Source organism: Esox lucius, chromosome 23 (assembly GCF_011004845.1).
Source record: "Esox lucius isolate fEsoLuc1 chromosome 23, fEsoLuc1.pri, whole genome shotgun sequence".
Classification (NCBI taxonomy): domain Eukaryota; kingdom Metazoa; phylum Chordata; class Actinopteri; order Esociformes; family Esocidae; genus Esox; species Esox lucius.
This window is the reverse complement of record NC_047591.1, coordinates 17,476,263-17,492,391: the sequence shown is the minus strand read 5'-3', so window position 1 is coordinate 17,492,391 and position 16,129 is coordinate 17,476,263. Positions and strand designations below refer to the sequence as shown.

Below are 16,129 nucleotides of genomic sequence, written 5' to 3'. Positions count from 1 at the left end.
GGTATTAGTATAGGTCATGGCTGCGGACAGCATCCTTACACACCCTACCAGTGAATCAGAGAAGAGAGAGAATCAGGGCAACAGCCCCCAACACCGCCTCATCCAATTATCCCAGGAGAGGGCTCCCTGAGCATGGGGCCGCTGGGGGGGGGGGGCGGTGCTCTTATCCAGAGCAACTTAAAGTGCATACATTTTAAAAGAGCTTGGGGAAACAATCGCAGAGTTTAGTAGTGAGTGCATTCTAATCAATGTATTAGTTATCGGCAAAGGTCAGAGCTGGAAAGAACTCCATATAAATAACAAATATAAAACCGTAAAAGATGACAAAAGACACCGCACATAGGTGGCGGCAGTGGAACTGCTCTTCGAAAAGCTATGTTTTTTTAAATATTGGTAGAGACTCCGCTATCCTCGCTGCCAAGGAAAGCTGGTTGCACAGCTGATGTGACACATACACAGACGCACACCTTCTCCTCCTGTAGAGAAAACAGCTGACTCGGCCCGTTTGTTGAAAATCAATCTCCTCGCATCCCTCCCCAAACCCCAGAGGGAAGAAGGTGTAATCGGAACGATGGCCTACCTTCTTGATGCGTCCGCTCTGAGTTCCCACAAACGCCAGCGAGTGGTTCTTGTAGACGTAGGCGATGACCGAGGTCATCTTATCGGCGGAGTCAGAAAAGAGAGGGATACCCCGCACCATCTCCGACACCCCCAGGGGAGCGTTCATATCCAGGCCGCAGAAGTTGTCATCGATTGTTAGGAGCTGGAGGGGGGAGACAGAAAGGGGAGAGAGAAAAATCTTGAAACAAATTGTGAGGGGCGGGATTCAGTTCAGCACAGACAAGAGGGTTGAGGTGCATGGTTCCGCTCCAGCCCTGCACTAACATAACTCTTGCGTCAACTCAGCCGCAAAGGGGGGTGGAACTGGAGGAGCGAATCAGCTCCTGATTCAGGAGACACGGAACACGACGGTGAGGGGAGAGACGACAGTAATGGCCTTTTACACTGTCTGGGTTTAGTCAGAGTGACAAGAGGGTCGTGTTTAGACCACAGCATTGGAAATGGCCTGAGACTAACCTTCTGACAGACTGAGAGGGACGTAGAGAAATGTATATAGAAACAATGAGCGAAAGAGGGGGAGGAAGACTGCAGTCAAGCTTATGAAGAGCTGCCAGAGGATACAGACACACACACACACACACACAGACACACAGACACACACACCAACACCACTATAAAGCAAAGATGCCAAGAACAGTGAAAAACCTTCTAAGTGAATCAGGGAACAAAACAAAATGAGCCTTCCCCATTTCCACACCACCACGCCAAATCAGAGTAACCCATCTAAGGAGGAGAAATAATGGGAAAAACAAGAAACGCTCACATCATGTTTAATCTGTTATGCATCTGTTATGCCTTTCAATTGGACAAGCTACTATGATTTTCTGATTGTCATATGCAGATGGTACAGTGGGATGGAACATGGGCGACAAGTAAGCGGGGAATTTTACCTGTCACAGACAAAAACAATGACTTATGGCTTTTGATAAGAGAATAATGGCGCTGGAAAATAGTCATTATTCTATCTGTAAGGATGGATATGAAACAGTGGGCCCAGGACATGTGAAAAGCCCTGTTTGATTAATAGCGAGGCTATGAAGTGGGTTATTTTGTGAATAAAAGCGTGACTGTTGATATTACTGTTCTAGATATTCAAAACATCTCGTCCCGTTTGAAAAAAAAAAAAGTCCTAAGGTTATATGTGACAGCATGGGTTATAAATCACAAAATTCCACAATGTTACTATATATTCAACAAAATAATTTCGGGGCCTACCATGTGCCAATTTAAATGTTCAATCCTCAGCCAGGCTTTTTTCCAGGTCCATCTAATAAATCATAAACATTGTCTCTCTGTGCATGAGGAAAGATTGGATGTGCAGCGTGATAAAAAGAAAATTATAAACCAAAGCTGTGTTTATCCGAATGGAAACTGAATCCTAAATGTCGGCAGCAAAATCTTTCTCTACTGTAGGCAACAACACGTTGTCTTAAAAGAGGTCAGGACAGAAATGTACATCTTCCTAGTTGGTCAAGGAGGTCATTGTGGGGACATATTGGAGTAAAATACACAATTGCACAATTGGTTTCGGCCAGGGAAGCCATTGTGTACATATTGAAGAAATATATGTGTCACCCTCTCAGAAGACAGTTCTTTCCCGGAAGCTTTTTAGTGAACTCCGTCTTAAGGAACACAATCAATCAGGGCTCGGGTAAACTGCCTTATGAAAATGTTTTAAAAAGCCCACACAGAGATAGAGAGCTTTCATTAAGCAAATGGAACGAACACACCGCGCCCGTCGCCATAACATAGTGTTATGGGTGATCTGTCTGATCAATGAAAGACACTTCACTCTGGCTGGGTCTCAGGTCAAGTTCATTTCATATGGGGAGAGAGAAGGGAGAAAACTAATAAAAAAAGAGAGATTGATTACGGAGAGTTTGTGTGTGTGTTTGTGTGTGAGTGTGTATGTATATATAGATAGATCCCCATAAAAGGCTGAAAATAGTGGAAAAACAGAAAGGATGAAGGGTGGAAGAGAGGATGAAGGGAGGAGTAACTAGGATGAGGAGGATGAGTGTGATGGAAATGGTCAGATGTAAATACACGGCGGAAGAAAGAAAACAGCAAAGACACAGAAAGAGAGAAAAGGAAAGGAGAGCGAGAGGAAAACAGGAACGTTTGAACGTTTGATGTTCTAGTAGAGCTATTTCTCTCCCCTCCCCAGTCCTGCCGATGCCAACTGACCTTTAAAAATGTGCTGCTGTCAGAGTGCTGCTCACTGAGCTGGCGAGCCGGGAGCAGGGCCGGGGATAGAACCCAGTAGTCCTCTACAGCTGCTCTCGCCAGACTAATGGTGTTCATTTTGGACGGAGGGGCCTTGTAAGAGACACACGCGCCGCCTCCCAAATGGCAGCCTACTCCCTTCACAGCGCATCACTTTCAACAAGCCCGGGTCAAAAGTTAATGACTGGGGAAGGGAATATGGGCGGGATTTGGGACAGCTAGTATGAAATATCAGGCCTTCTGCTGTGTTAGTCTTCCAGTCTGTCTGCTGTCCGGTCCAATGCAGGGCCATGCATCAACCAAAGTGGTAGAACCATGCCTGGCTTTGACACTGTGACGATAACTTGATGCGCACGCGCTCACACATTCGTGCGCACGCTCCATCGCCAGACACTCATATCTGCAGCTATCATTTCAGCATTGGTGGACACCCCCAGCAAACATCACTGACAGAAAAGGAGGAAAAACAAAGCAAGGAAGAAAAATCTTCTACTGGCTCCAGGCCCTTGAGGTGATTTTCATCACCATTCCCGGTGGTTACAAAGGATCCTCATCACCCTGGGGTCAGGGGGTTAACCGGCCTATCAGAGAGGAAATGAGAAATAGGTGGGGGGGTGGGGTGGTGGGGGGGGGCAGTTTGTCTGACAGGCGGCCATTGCTCTTATTTTCCACCGATTTCAGATTGATGCTTCGGAAGGTGTGTTGGGGGTATTTCTGTTCACGGTATGTGTCGGTGTGTACATGCGTGTGCAAGGTACTAGATGTGTGTTTCCGTCTCCCAACCTAGACACCTGTGGAGATATTTCTGGCAAAGCGTCCTAACATGCCAATCATGTTGAGCAGCGACACAATTGAATAAAATAGACTTCCAGCCTGTCATCTTTTACAGAGCCCGACAGGTTTTCACTACGAACAAAACATGACATTTGTGGCGCGGCACCCATCTCAGTCACCCACATGCAAATAACATCCAGCCCTCAAACGACCTGACAGTGAGAAGCCTCAATCTCTGCCTGCCTCTACCTCTCTCCCATACTCCCTCTCTCTCTACCTCTACTACTCCCTCCCTCCCTACCTCTACTACTCCCTCCCTCCACCCCCCCTACTCCCTGCCTCTACCTCTCTCTCTTACTCCCTCCCTCTCTACCTCTACTACTCCCTCCCTCTCTACCTCTACTACTCCCTGCCTCTACCTCTCTCTCTCTTACTCGCTTCCCTCTCACTACCTCTCAACTCTGATTATCTTACCACTCCCTCCACCCACATACCCACCACATTTCTCTCCCTCCCTCTCCTTCTCTCCCCCCTCTCTCCCTCTTGTAGTCCAGCATGTCCTCCCCTCCTGGCCACCACAGGTATTTGTTTCCTTCTGCGTTACAGCAGATTTCACGCTGAGTGTCCCGGCTAGAGGGAGCAGCAGGGGAGAAGACAGGTTCCCTCCTAGTAGGTTTCGGATGAGGGCTGTACCACAGCTTGTAAAACACAGCGCCTGAAACACAGCGCCTGAAACACAGCGCCTGAAACACAGCGCCTGAAACACAGCGCCTGAAACACAGCGCCTGAAACACAGCGCCTGAAACACAGCGCCTGAAACACAGCGCCTGAATCAGGTCACTTGGACCTCTCGCTGTCTCTCAATCTCTCTTTCATTTTCTCTCTTTCTCTGTCTGTCAGCCAGCTACAGCACAAAGGAAGCTCTCTTCTAGACCAGGCATAGGACTCAGCAGAGAGAGAAAGGGAGAGGGACGTTGAAAAGGGAAAAAGAGCAAGAGGGTGGCACAATGCGATTAGAGGACTGAATGAGGTCTTCTGTTTACTCTGATGTTTGGCCTAATCGGGGCCCTCGGTGTCACAAAGAGGAGTTCTATGGCTCACTGGTCAGGATGTTAATGACACATTATAACGGTAGACGTGTTCCCCACTGCAGCACAGCCGGGGCTAATTTCCCCACATCTGCTAGCGTGTGTGAAAACACAGCACATGCGAGTGGGTGGTGTAATAACAGGCCCCCAAGCAACAAACAAAACAGGTATTTCCAAAGAACTCCATAGCAGATAATTACGTAGTTACGCACACATCAGTGTTTCCACTGGGCCGTCACTCATATTTCTTCCCGGGCACAACAGACTCACACCGCTCCCAAGCAGTTGACTTCTAACATACACAATAAGTATGCAATCATATCACCGTGACAACGGCCCCACAGAGCACCCTGACCCTACTGCCAAACAGGCCCTCGTAGCCAACGTGGACTTAAGGAACTTGTCATCCATGTCAGGGCCGGGTTGAATAGAAGCGGTAGTGCCCTCCTCAAGATGGACTTGACTGAAACTCGAGACACATTTCGATATATATATATTGTATTTAACATTCATTCAACCAGGCATGTAAATCCCATTGGGATGGTAATTCCTCCTTCAGGGGACTCGGCTGCCATCGTGGACCTGACCCATGACCCTGAGACCACGTTGCCCTCCAGAGTGTCCAATGGGGTCCAATGGAGACAGTGTGGAGGTGGCGGTGCAGCCTGTCACTGCACTGATCCATGGCGCCCTCAATCCCGCTCGCCGTGCATGACAGAGTGCCAGATCACAGTCTACCCCTACTGCCTCCCTCATAAACACTACCCCTACTCCCTCCCTCATAAACACTACCCCTACTGCCTCCCTCATAAACACTACCCCTACTGCCTCCCTCATAAACACTACCCCTACTGCCTCCCTCATAAACACTACCCCTACTGCCTCCCTCATAAACACTACCCCTACTGCCTCCCTCATAAACACTACCCCTACTGCCTCCCTCATAAACACTACCCCTACTCCCTCCCTCATAAACACAACCCCTACTCCCTCCCTCATAAACACTACCCCTACTCCCTCCCTCATAAACACTACCCCTACTCCCTCCCTCATAAACACAACCCCTACTCCCTCCCTCATAAACACTACCCCTACTGCCTCCCTCATAAACACTACCCCTACTGCCTCCCTCATAAACACTACCCCTACTGCCTCCCTCATAAACACTACCCCTACTGCCTCCCTCATAAACACTACCCCTACTGCCTCCCTCATAAACACAACCCCTACTGCCTCCCTCATAAACACAACCCCTACTCCCTCCCTCATAAACACTACCCCTACTCCCTCCCTCATAAACACTACCCCTACTGCCTCCCTCATAAACACTACCCCTACTGCCTCCCTCATAAACACTACCCCTACTGCCTCCCTCATAAACACTACCCCTACTGCCTCCCTCATAAACACTACCCCTACTGCCTCCCTCATAAACACTACCCCTACTGCCTCCCTCATAAACACTACCCCTACTGCCTCCCTCATAAACACTACCCCTACTCCCTCCCTCATAAACACTACCCCTACTGCCTCCCTCATAAACACTACCCCTACTGCCTCCCTCATAAACACTACCCCTACTGCCTCCCTCATAAACACTACCCCTACTGCCTCTCTCATAAACACTACCCCTACTGCCTCCCTCATAAACACTACCCCTACTGCCTCCCTCATAAACACTACCCCTACTGCCTCCCTCATAAACACTACCCCTACTGCCTCCCTCATAAACACAACCCCTACTGCCTCCCTCATAAACACTACCCCTACTGCCTCCCTCATAAACACTACCCCTACTGCCTCCCTCATAAACACTACCCCTACTGCCTCCCTCATAAACACTACCCCTACTGCCTCCCTCATAAACACTACCCCTACTGCCTCCCTCATAAACACTACCCCTACTGCCTCCCTCATAAACACTACCCCTACTGCCTCTCTCATAAACACTACCCCTACTGCCTCCCTCATAAACACTACCCCTACTGCCTCCCTCATAAACACTACCCCTACTGCCTCGTTCCATTCCTACCTGCCTCCTCACTCATTCACATCTCTCTCTTTAGATGTGTTTTATTGCTGTTTTCTCTGCACTACTGTGTCGCGTTTTCTCTCTATTCAGTAATGAATCATTTTGTGTAATTCTCTCTCTCCGCACTCACTCTCTCACTCTCTCTTTCAACCCCTTTCCCACTCCCCAACTCTCTTTCTGCCCCTTTTTCACTCCCCCTCTTACTTTCTTTCATTGCCATCTCCCCCTTCACTCGTCCTCCCTCTCTCCTCTGTCTTGTCCTTCTCCCTGCATTATCACCTGTGTTCATCGTCCTCTCGGAGCGTGGGTTTGTAAGGTCTCCAGCCATCCGTCCCCATGCTGGGGAATAGCCATCCATTTTTAGATCCCGGTCTCCGGGAGAACAGAAATCCTTCAAAGCTTCAAAGGGTCCTGTGCTGCCACTGCCAGAGGACTGCATGCACGCGCACACACACACACGTGCGCGCGCACACACACACACACACACTGCTGACTGGGCAGATACACTGCTGGAGAGAATGCTAGCAGCAGGACCAACACCAAAGCTGTCTACAGCGCTGTGTTTAGAAGTCAGAGCTTCTCCCACACAGCACATACAGTACACACACAATGTACATTTTACACACACCATACAAACACACACACAGGCAGCAGCCACCATGGTTGTTCGGCAGAATGTGCCACATGTCATTTAGTTGGAGTAAATAAGGATGTACAGTGGGGAGAACAAGTGCCGATTTTTCAGGTTTTCCTACTTACAAAGCATGTAGAGGTCTGTAATTTGTATCATAGGTACACTTCAACAAAAATCCAGAAAATTACATTATGATTTTTAAATGATTAGTTTGCATTTATTTCCATGACATAGGTATTTGAACCTACCAACCAGTAACAATTCTGGCTCTTACAGACCTGTTAGTTTTTCTTTAAGAAGCCCTCCTGTTCTCCACTCATTACCTGTATTAACTGTACCTGTTTGAACTTGTTACCTGTATAAAAGACACCTGTCCACACACTCAATCAAACAGACTCCAACCTCTTCACAATGGCCAAGACCAGAGAGCTGTGTAAGGACATCAGGGACAAAATTGTAGACCTGCACAAGGCTGGGGTGGGCTACAGGACAATAGGCAGTCAGCTTGGTGAGAAGGCAACAACTGTTGGCGTAATTATTAGAAAATGGAAGAAGTTCAAGATGATGGTCAATCTCCCTCGGTCTGGGGCTCCATGCAAGATCTCACCTCGTGGGGCATCAATGATCATGAGGAAGGTGAGGGATCAGCCCAGAACTACACGGCAGGACCTGGTCAATGACCTGAAGAGAGCTGGGACCACAGTCTCAAAGAAAACCATTAGTAACATATTACACCATCATGGATTAAAATCCTGCAGCGCATGCAAGGTCCCCCTGCTCAAGCCAGCGCATGTCCAGGCCCGTCTGAAGTTTGCCAATGACCATCTGGATGATCCAGAGGAGGAATGGGAGAAGGTCATGTGGTCTGATGAGACAAAAATAGAGCTCTTGCCGTGTTTGGAGGAAGAAGAAGGATGAGTACAACCCCAAGAACACCATCCCAACCGTGAAGCATGGAGGTGGAAACATAATTCTTTGGGGATGCTTTTCTGCAAAGGGGACAGGACGACTGCACTGTATTGAGGGGAGGATGGATGGGGCCATGTTTCGCGAGATCTTGGCCAACAACCTCCTTCCCTCAGTAAGAGCATTGAAGATGGATCGCTGCTGGGTCTTCCAGCATGACAACGACCCGAAACACACAGCGAGGACAACTAAAGAGTGGCTCCGTAAGAAGCATCTCAAGGTCCTGGAGTGGCCTAGCCAGTCTTCAGACCTGAACCCAATAGAAAATCTTTGGAGGGAGCTGAAAGTCCGTATTGCCCAGCGACAGCCCCGAAACCTGAAGGATCTGGAGAAAGTCTGTATGGAGGAGTGGGTAAAAATCCCTGCTGCAGTGTGTGCAGACCTGGTTAAGAACTACAGGAAACGTACGATCTCTGTAATTGCAAACAAAGGTTTCTGTACCAAATATTAAGTTCTGCTTTTCTGATGTATCAAATATTTATGTCATGCAATAAAATGCAAATGAATTACTTAAAAATCATACAATGTGATTTTCTTGATTCCGTCACTCACAGTTGAAGAGTACCTATGATAAAAATTACAGACTTCTACGATCTTGTTCCTATCGATAGACACGACATTCCCATTTCTCCCAGGGACATCAAGGAGTTTTTTTCATTTTGCATTTTCCCTTTGCCGGTTTAGATGCACCTAGCACATCCCAAGTCACTGGAGGGGCATGTTGGGTGTAGTATTTTTACACCGCTCTGTTTCATTTGTGTTCAAAATGAAGTGCGTGTATATGAGTAAGATAGAGTAGGTAGCACAATAACAGAGCTGTCACCCTGTAGATTTACCTCCTTTCAATAGAGCCCTGGGGAACGTTCTGAAACTCAGTCACAATGATTAGTATTGAAGAGGCAAAAACACAGAGCGGGAAAGAGAGGGAGAAAGACTCAGGGTCTGACAGTGATGATGTCATCTTCCCCAAACCTGACATCAGTCTCTCAGAGGATCAAAATGCAAAATAGTGGGGCTTGGTGTGTGTATCTTTGCTTGTTTTCCTACATATTCAGGAACACAATTCACAAATGATTTAAAACTAAAATGAAGGGAAATGTGATATCTACCTTGGGGTTAGGTTTATGAACGTGTTAGAATCGAGCATACCTTTAGTTTAGGCATTACCAGTTAGGTTTAGGGTTAGGTGTTAAGGCTAGGATATGTTTATCATGTTGAGGATAAAGGCTGTTGAGGTTAATGTTTGGGTCAGGTCTCGGAACCCCACAAAGATAGACAGATGTGTGTGTGTGTTTGTGTGCATGTTTATTCTTCTATCCAGGAAGAAAGATTCAATATTATTCTTATTGTTACACAAAGTCAAGAAGACTGCTGTGCTGTGTTGGCGTGTCTGCATTTCACCGACAGGATATTGCTACAGGAAAGGCAGGCTTGATATTGCGACTCTCCATAATTCATGTTTGTATGTTCCCACCTGTCAGAAACAATAGGTGAACAACAGCTCTGTGTGTGGTACAGAGCACAATCAAATTAAACCTAATGATGCCAGCCGATTTCAGGAAATGTGGTGGAAATGAAGACATCGAGTAATGGCACAGGAAGACGACCAGAAGACGGGAGCGGGGGAAAAGAGTGAAAACCTACGTTTTTTTGGCAAAGGCCGGGTGATGAGACACTTGGTTAATCACAGAATAATGATATTGTGATGGATTCTGACCTTTTGTGGGCCAGTATCGTGTATTTAGATTTAATTAGTGTGTGGCGGGCGGATGGGAAGCCGGCAGAGACAACTGCAGCAGCCTCCAAAATGGCATCCTATTGCCCCGCGTTGAATGCATTCCAAGGGCCCCCGATCTGATTAAAGCTAGGGCACTATATGGGGAATGGGGCGCCATTTGGGCTGCAGGGCTGTGTTTTAATGAAGTCAGATCTAGAGGATGTGCAGGGAACTGAATCGCCAGACGACACTGATTAAACTCAGATCACTGGGCAACTCGTAAAGATGGCCGCCCGGCACAGGACACCGTGTCTAAAGGTTGATCAAATAAAAAAGCTGAAAGGAGAACATCAAACATGAACTTAGTCCTGATGAGCTGCTTTCAAGTGTGAGCGCGTGTGTGTGTGTGAAGGGGGTGGGGGCAGTCCAAGTAGAATCATGTAATTAATCGGAAGTAACGTGAAGTCGGTGTGGATGACAAATGTAGAAGAAAAGCCAATAGCATGTTACTTAATGATGTGTAATTAATGATCATTATGAAGTGTGGCGCTAGAGCGAGCCGAACCCCAGCCATGTGACAAGGCCCTCCCCGTTTCCCCCCCTCCGAGGAAGCAGCCTTGGGCGTCGACAAAAACCACTCAACTGGCCATGTATACAGCAAAACACGCCGGAGAGAGAGGAGAGAGGAGGGAATTTACAGCCCGTCTTGTTTTTTTCTCCCCTTTTTTCCTGCTGACACAATGAACATCACGAAGAGGAGCGTTGTTTTTTTCATAGGTCACATGCCACTTCACAATGATCTATGGAGGCAGCCCGCTTCACACTGATACTGTTGAACAGGCATTATGTGGTTCAGCCAAGTGTGGCCGTTTGGAAAACTCCTCCCCGCTCCATGTCCCTGTCCGGACGCCCTCAGACCATAGGCCGGCTGGAAACCAAGGGCCTACCTCGCAAAACAAGCAGTGACAGCCGTTGCCATGGCGGCGCTGAGCGGCTATAGGCCCGCCGATGACTCACTGGGACTCACAGACGTGTTGCCGTGGAGATCTATTGAAATGCTGTATAGTCTAAAATGGCCATTTTGGCATCCTTGTGGTGGAGACATGCTGGCGAGGACTGAAGTTTCCTGTGTAACGCAAGTTGGACGTTTGTATTGGGCAAATCAAGATATCGCAGGTAAAAAAGTAAATAGTTTGGCTGTAATAGATGCACCATTGGTTGCTGTCTCTGGGATAGAGCTGGACCTCTGCACTCAAACACCTCCATTCATCCCAACCGACCGAAAGGAGCCTTTTCCAAGCCACACCATCGAGAAAAACACGTCACGCAAGTGGTAGTTAACAACTGCCTGGTTTAGCCAATCAGCTGCGTGTTTTTAAAATAGGACACCTAAACACTCTAGAGTCTTCTGCCTGCTTCACCTCTAACATCGGGCCTTTTGGTAATTCCAGCTGTTTATTCTGGAAATAGCTGCACGCCACCGCCAAGTCCAAATCCCCAGGGACCATTCTTAGACTTACTGAACACTAAGTTCGATAAGTCAAATAGAAAAGAAAACATTGGGGCACTGCCAGGTATGACAACCAAACATATTTGGGATTCAGTCTCTACGCACGAAGCGCTGAGACATAGCGCTCTTTCAGATCTACGGACAGAAGACGGCAGCTAAATCAGCCTGATAAATTGCTGATGTTTGGCTGCTAGTCAACGAATCAATGTGGCCTGGACAAGCCAGCTAACATGGAGAAACCATGTGCTACAACAGAGTTGTTAGAGACAAGACTTTGTATGCACCCTGGAGTGCCCTTAAGACTAAGAGGCAATCACACAAATTGGTAGCCCTTTCAAAAACAAAGGCCCTCTTTAATGAGCTGAGATGAATGACCATTGTCCGTGCGTTTAGTGTGTGCGCGCGCGCGCATTTGTGTAAGTGTGTCATAGTGTATGACTTCCTAAACTCTTCTGGGATGCACAGTGGTTTATCTGCTTTTAATGAACTAAGGCAATCAGTGAGGCTGTTTGTGTGTGAGTTGTCTGGTGTGTGGATCTATCTCATGCAATGGCCCGCATAAAGGAGTGTGTGTATTAGAGAGAAAGTTGGTGTGTGTGTGTGTATTAGAGAGAAAGTTGGTGTGTGTTCCTCTCTGCCTCAAGGTGCAGCCGTGGCACTCTAATGAGCCTTGCTTTAATTGGGGAAATAACACATCATATTAAAAATACAAGAGCATGAAGAGAGAACCTGAAATGGAGAGACAGGTAGAGAGAGAGAGAACATAAAATGGAGAGACAGGTAGAGAGAGAGATAACAAAATGGAGAGACAGGTAGAGAGAGAGATAACATAAAATGGAGAGACAGGTAGAGAGAGAGAGAACCTGAAATGGAGAGACAGGTAGAGAGAGAGAAAGAACCTGAAATGGAGAGACAGGTGGAGAGAGAACCTGAAATGAAGAGACTGAGGTGCAAAGACCTGCCAAACCTAGCTACAGAAAAAATATCTAGTGTACAGTGATATGCAATGGTACTAGTCTTACAGCAAAGTACCTCTCTCTCCCAAGTCATTCACCTCTATGGTCCATCTAGATGACACTAAGAGCAGGATGTGAGACCATTATCACAGCTTGGCATAAACCCCCTCAGTTTATTTAGAGGAAGGGAATGATGGATGTAGGACTGGAGGGAGGGATGGGGGACTGGAGGGAGGGATGGGGGACTGGAGGGATGTAGGACTGGAGGGAGGGATGTTGGAGGTGGAGGGAGGGAGGGATGGGGGACTGAAGGGATATAGGACTGGAGGGAGGGATGGGGGACTGGAGGGATGCAGGACTGGAGGGAGGGATGTTGGAGGTGGAGGGAGGGATGGGGGACTGAAGGGATATAGGACTGGAGGGAGGGATGAGGGACTGGAGGGATGTAGGACTGGAGGGAGGGATGGGGGACTGGAGGGAGGGGGGACTGGAGGGACTGGAGGGAGGGGGGACTGGAGGGACTGGAGGGAGGGATGTAGGAGGTGGAGGGAGGGACAGCAAACTAGAGGGAGGGATGGGGGACTGGAGGGATGTAAGCCTGGAGGGAGGGATGGGGGACTGAAGGGAGGGATGGGAGCCTGGAGGGATGTAGGACTGGAGGGAGGGATGGGGGACTGGAGGGAGGGATGTAGGAGGTGGAGGGAGGGATGGAGGACTAGAGGGAGGGGTGGAGGACTGGAGGGAGTGACGGAGGACTGGAAGGATGGAGGACTGGAGAGAGAGCGGTAGGACTGGAGGGAGGGATGGAGGACTGGGGGGAGGGATGGAGGACTGGGGGGAGGGATGGAGGACTGGGGGTAAAGATGGAGGACTGGGGGGAGGGATGGAGGACTGGGGGGAGGGATGGAGGACTGGGGGTAAAGATGGAGGACTGGGGGAGGGATGGAGGACTGGGGGGAGGGATGGAGGACTGGGGGGAGGGATGGAGGACTGGGGGGAGGGATGGAGGACTGGGGGGGGGGGCTAAGCTGTAACTTTATAGATCTATGGCCCCCCCAATTAAACTTGTAATGCAATGATAAAGCAGCTACATTAGCATCTCCACCCTGGATCATACAGTCTATTTACTAGAGACACTACCACCACATTCCTGCTGTGTTTTTGCTGTGTAGACCTGTTCCTGTTTAACTCCATCTTGGCTGCTGCCAAGAATATTTGGGTTTTAGATAAGAGGTTTTAGCACAGTCGTTTCTAAGGGTGAATATCTGGCAAGAGACACAGGGGGGGGGGGGGGGGTCGCGTTCCTATTCATGCATTATTGAGAAGAGATAGAGAGAGAGAGAGGAATTCATCAGGGACTAACAACTGGGATTCATGTAAAATCATCCGTGTGATATTAGGGAGACATCCATCTTCCCCCACACAGCACAGCAGTCTATCTTACTCTCTCCCCCCATTTCCCCTATCTCCCCCATCCCTGTCTCCCCCACTCGTCCCCCTTTATTTATGTTGTCATAATATCTTACAACATGTTTCCATTGCGCGAAGATCCCAGAGAAACACAGGATGCTCCGACAGTTACCTTTAATCACCTCTGCTTGGGAGATGCCTTCTAAAAAATTCATCTGTGTGTGTGTGTGTGTGTGTATAATATAGCAGGGTAAAACCACATGATGATTAATGCAAAATTGCTTTAATACTTAATGCAGCAATCCTTCAAAGATCATTTGTTTGGGGGGGGCTTATTAGCTTGTTTCATGTGTTTGTCATGATTTGAAAGCACTTCTCGCTAGCCTTTGAAGGAAGAGACCTTAAAGGCAGACACTGCAGAGCCCAGTTACAGAGCAGCCAGGGAGAGGAAGGACCATCCATCTCCAGGCAGCAGCTTGGTGACGGCACAGGTCGCTAATTTATGCCTTGGCCGCCATACTGCGGCGCGTGCTGAAATGGCACCATTCCTCACCACTAACCCCGCGTCACCACCTCACCCACACCCCCCGAGACGATGACAGCGCACGCAGCTGATTTATCCCCGGCTAGAAATACCGGAGCGGCATGCCACACGTCTACCATAAGAGTCTGTGTGCCTTGCAATGAGATATGAGTCCATGTGCTTCCGTTTCAGATTCTAGTTCATGTGCTTTAGTTTGACATTTGAGTCCAAATGCTTTAGTTTCAGATTGTAGAGCATGTGCTTTAGTTTCAGATTGTAGCCCATGTGCTTTAATTTCAGATCCTAGTGCGTGTGCGTTGAGATAGAAGTATGAGCTTTAGTTTGAGGTAGACATCTGTGTGCTTTAGTTGGAGATATGAGTCTGTGCTTCAGTTTGAGATACTAGTCTTTGCTTTCATTTGAGATTCGAGTGGGAGATATAGTTTGAGATACAAGTCTATGTGCCTTAGTTTGAGATACAAATCAGTGCTTAAGTCTGTGATAAAGGTCTATGCTGGAGTTTAAAATATGAGTGTGCTTTATTTTGGCAAATTAGTCTATGCGCTTTAGTTAGTTTCATTTCCTCTCCTCTGTCTGAATCATTCTGTTGCTGAAGGGAGGTAGAATCTGACAATCATGACCCTCCTCTAAAGCAGGATATTAACCTTACCTTACAAGGTCTGGGCTACTGCTATTTTTCTTTAAATGTCCCTTAATTGCTCTTATAATTTTCTCTGGATGAGACGTTCAAAACGGCTAAAATAAAAAAATTAAATGTAGTTAATCTTGATCCAGATTTGCGACAGTGTTTTTGACACTCCCTAAATTCACTAATAAAGGCAGACAAGCATTAACAAGTTGGCTTCTTCTGGGAAAGTCATGAATCTGAGATACAGCAACATAACCGTCACAGTACCTCACACTGAAACATTCCAACCTGACAGACATCAACACACACCTGCAGAACGTGTGATTTACACAGCAACTCGTCAATAATAGTAGTGAAACTTCAGTGAAAAGAAGCAATTAGAAAGCTCTTTAGAGGCAAGCCCCTTGCATTAAGACCCTCTGATGGGTTTGTTTACAAGCTAATCTGTGGCACAGTGTAGCATAAGCTGAGAACCCTGCCTGCGCGATTAATTTGGCCCTAACTGCAATTCAGTGAAATGTCATTACAATAATAAATGGACTCTCAGAGGGAAGGCAGTTTCTTGTTTCTTTAGCCTTTCTGCATATTATCTGAGGAGAGTGATAGTTAAAGGAACTTGCAATAGCAAACATCCAATTCTAAATCTTTGTCATACTTACTACAATTCTTCAGAACACCATTGCCCTCACCCTACCATAAATGTCTTCAGAGGATACATACCGGTCTGAAATACTGTGCTTACAACATCGCAAAAAGTATTATACTTGTCAAATATTGAGATGTGTGTCTATTTTTATTCTTACTTAACTCTGAAGCTCACCATTGTTAGAAGGTAACACAACAAAGCCAGGGCAAAACAGGTCAAAACAGGTCAAATAAAAGAGGGGATGCAGCTGCCTTGTTTGTAGACTGCACCTGAACGATGCATTTTTTCCCAGTGGTCTTTAGACGCTTAGCGTATAGCTCCCAAAACATCACTGACATTACACTGTCGTCAAGAAGTCACCATCTCTTTTATACAAA

General features: G+C 47.5%; 1 protein-coding gene across 6 annotated transcripts in view; it reads right to left on the bottom strand.

The window, feature by feature from the left end:
* plxna4 (plexin A4) overlaps window positions 1-16,129 on the bottom strand; it is a 256,250-nt gene that overhangs the window by 205,544 nt on the left and 34,577 nt on the right. For all 6 annotated transcript variants that reach the window (XM_029116984.2, XM_029116986.2, XM_034290062.1 and 3 more), the window contains exon 3: window positions 581-763. In XM_029116984.2, coding sequence (XP_028972817.1) covers window positions 581-763 — 183 coding nt within the window. The remainder of the gene's footprint in view (window positions 1-580; window positions 764-16,129) is intronic.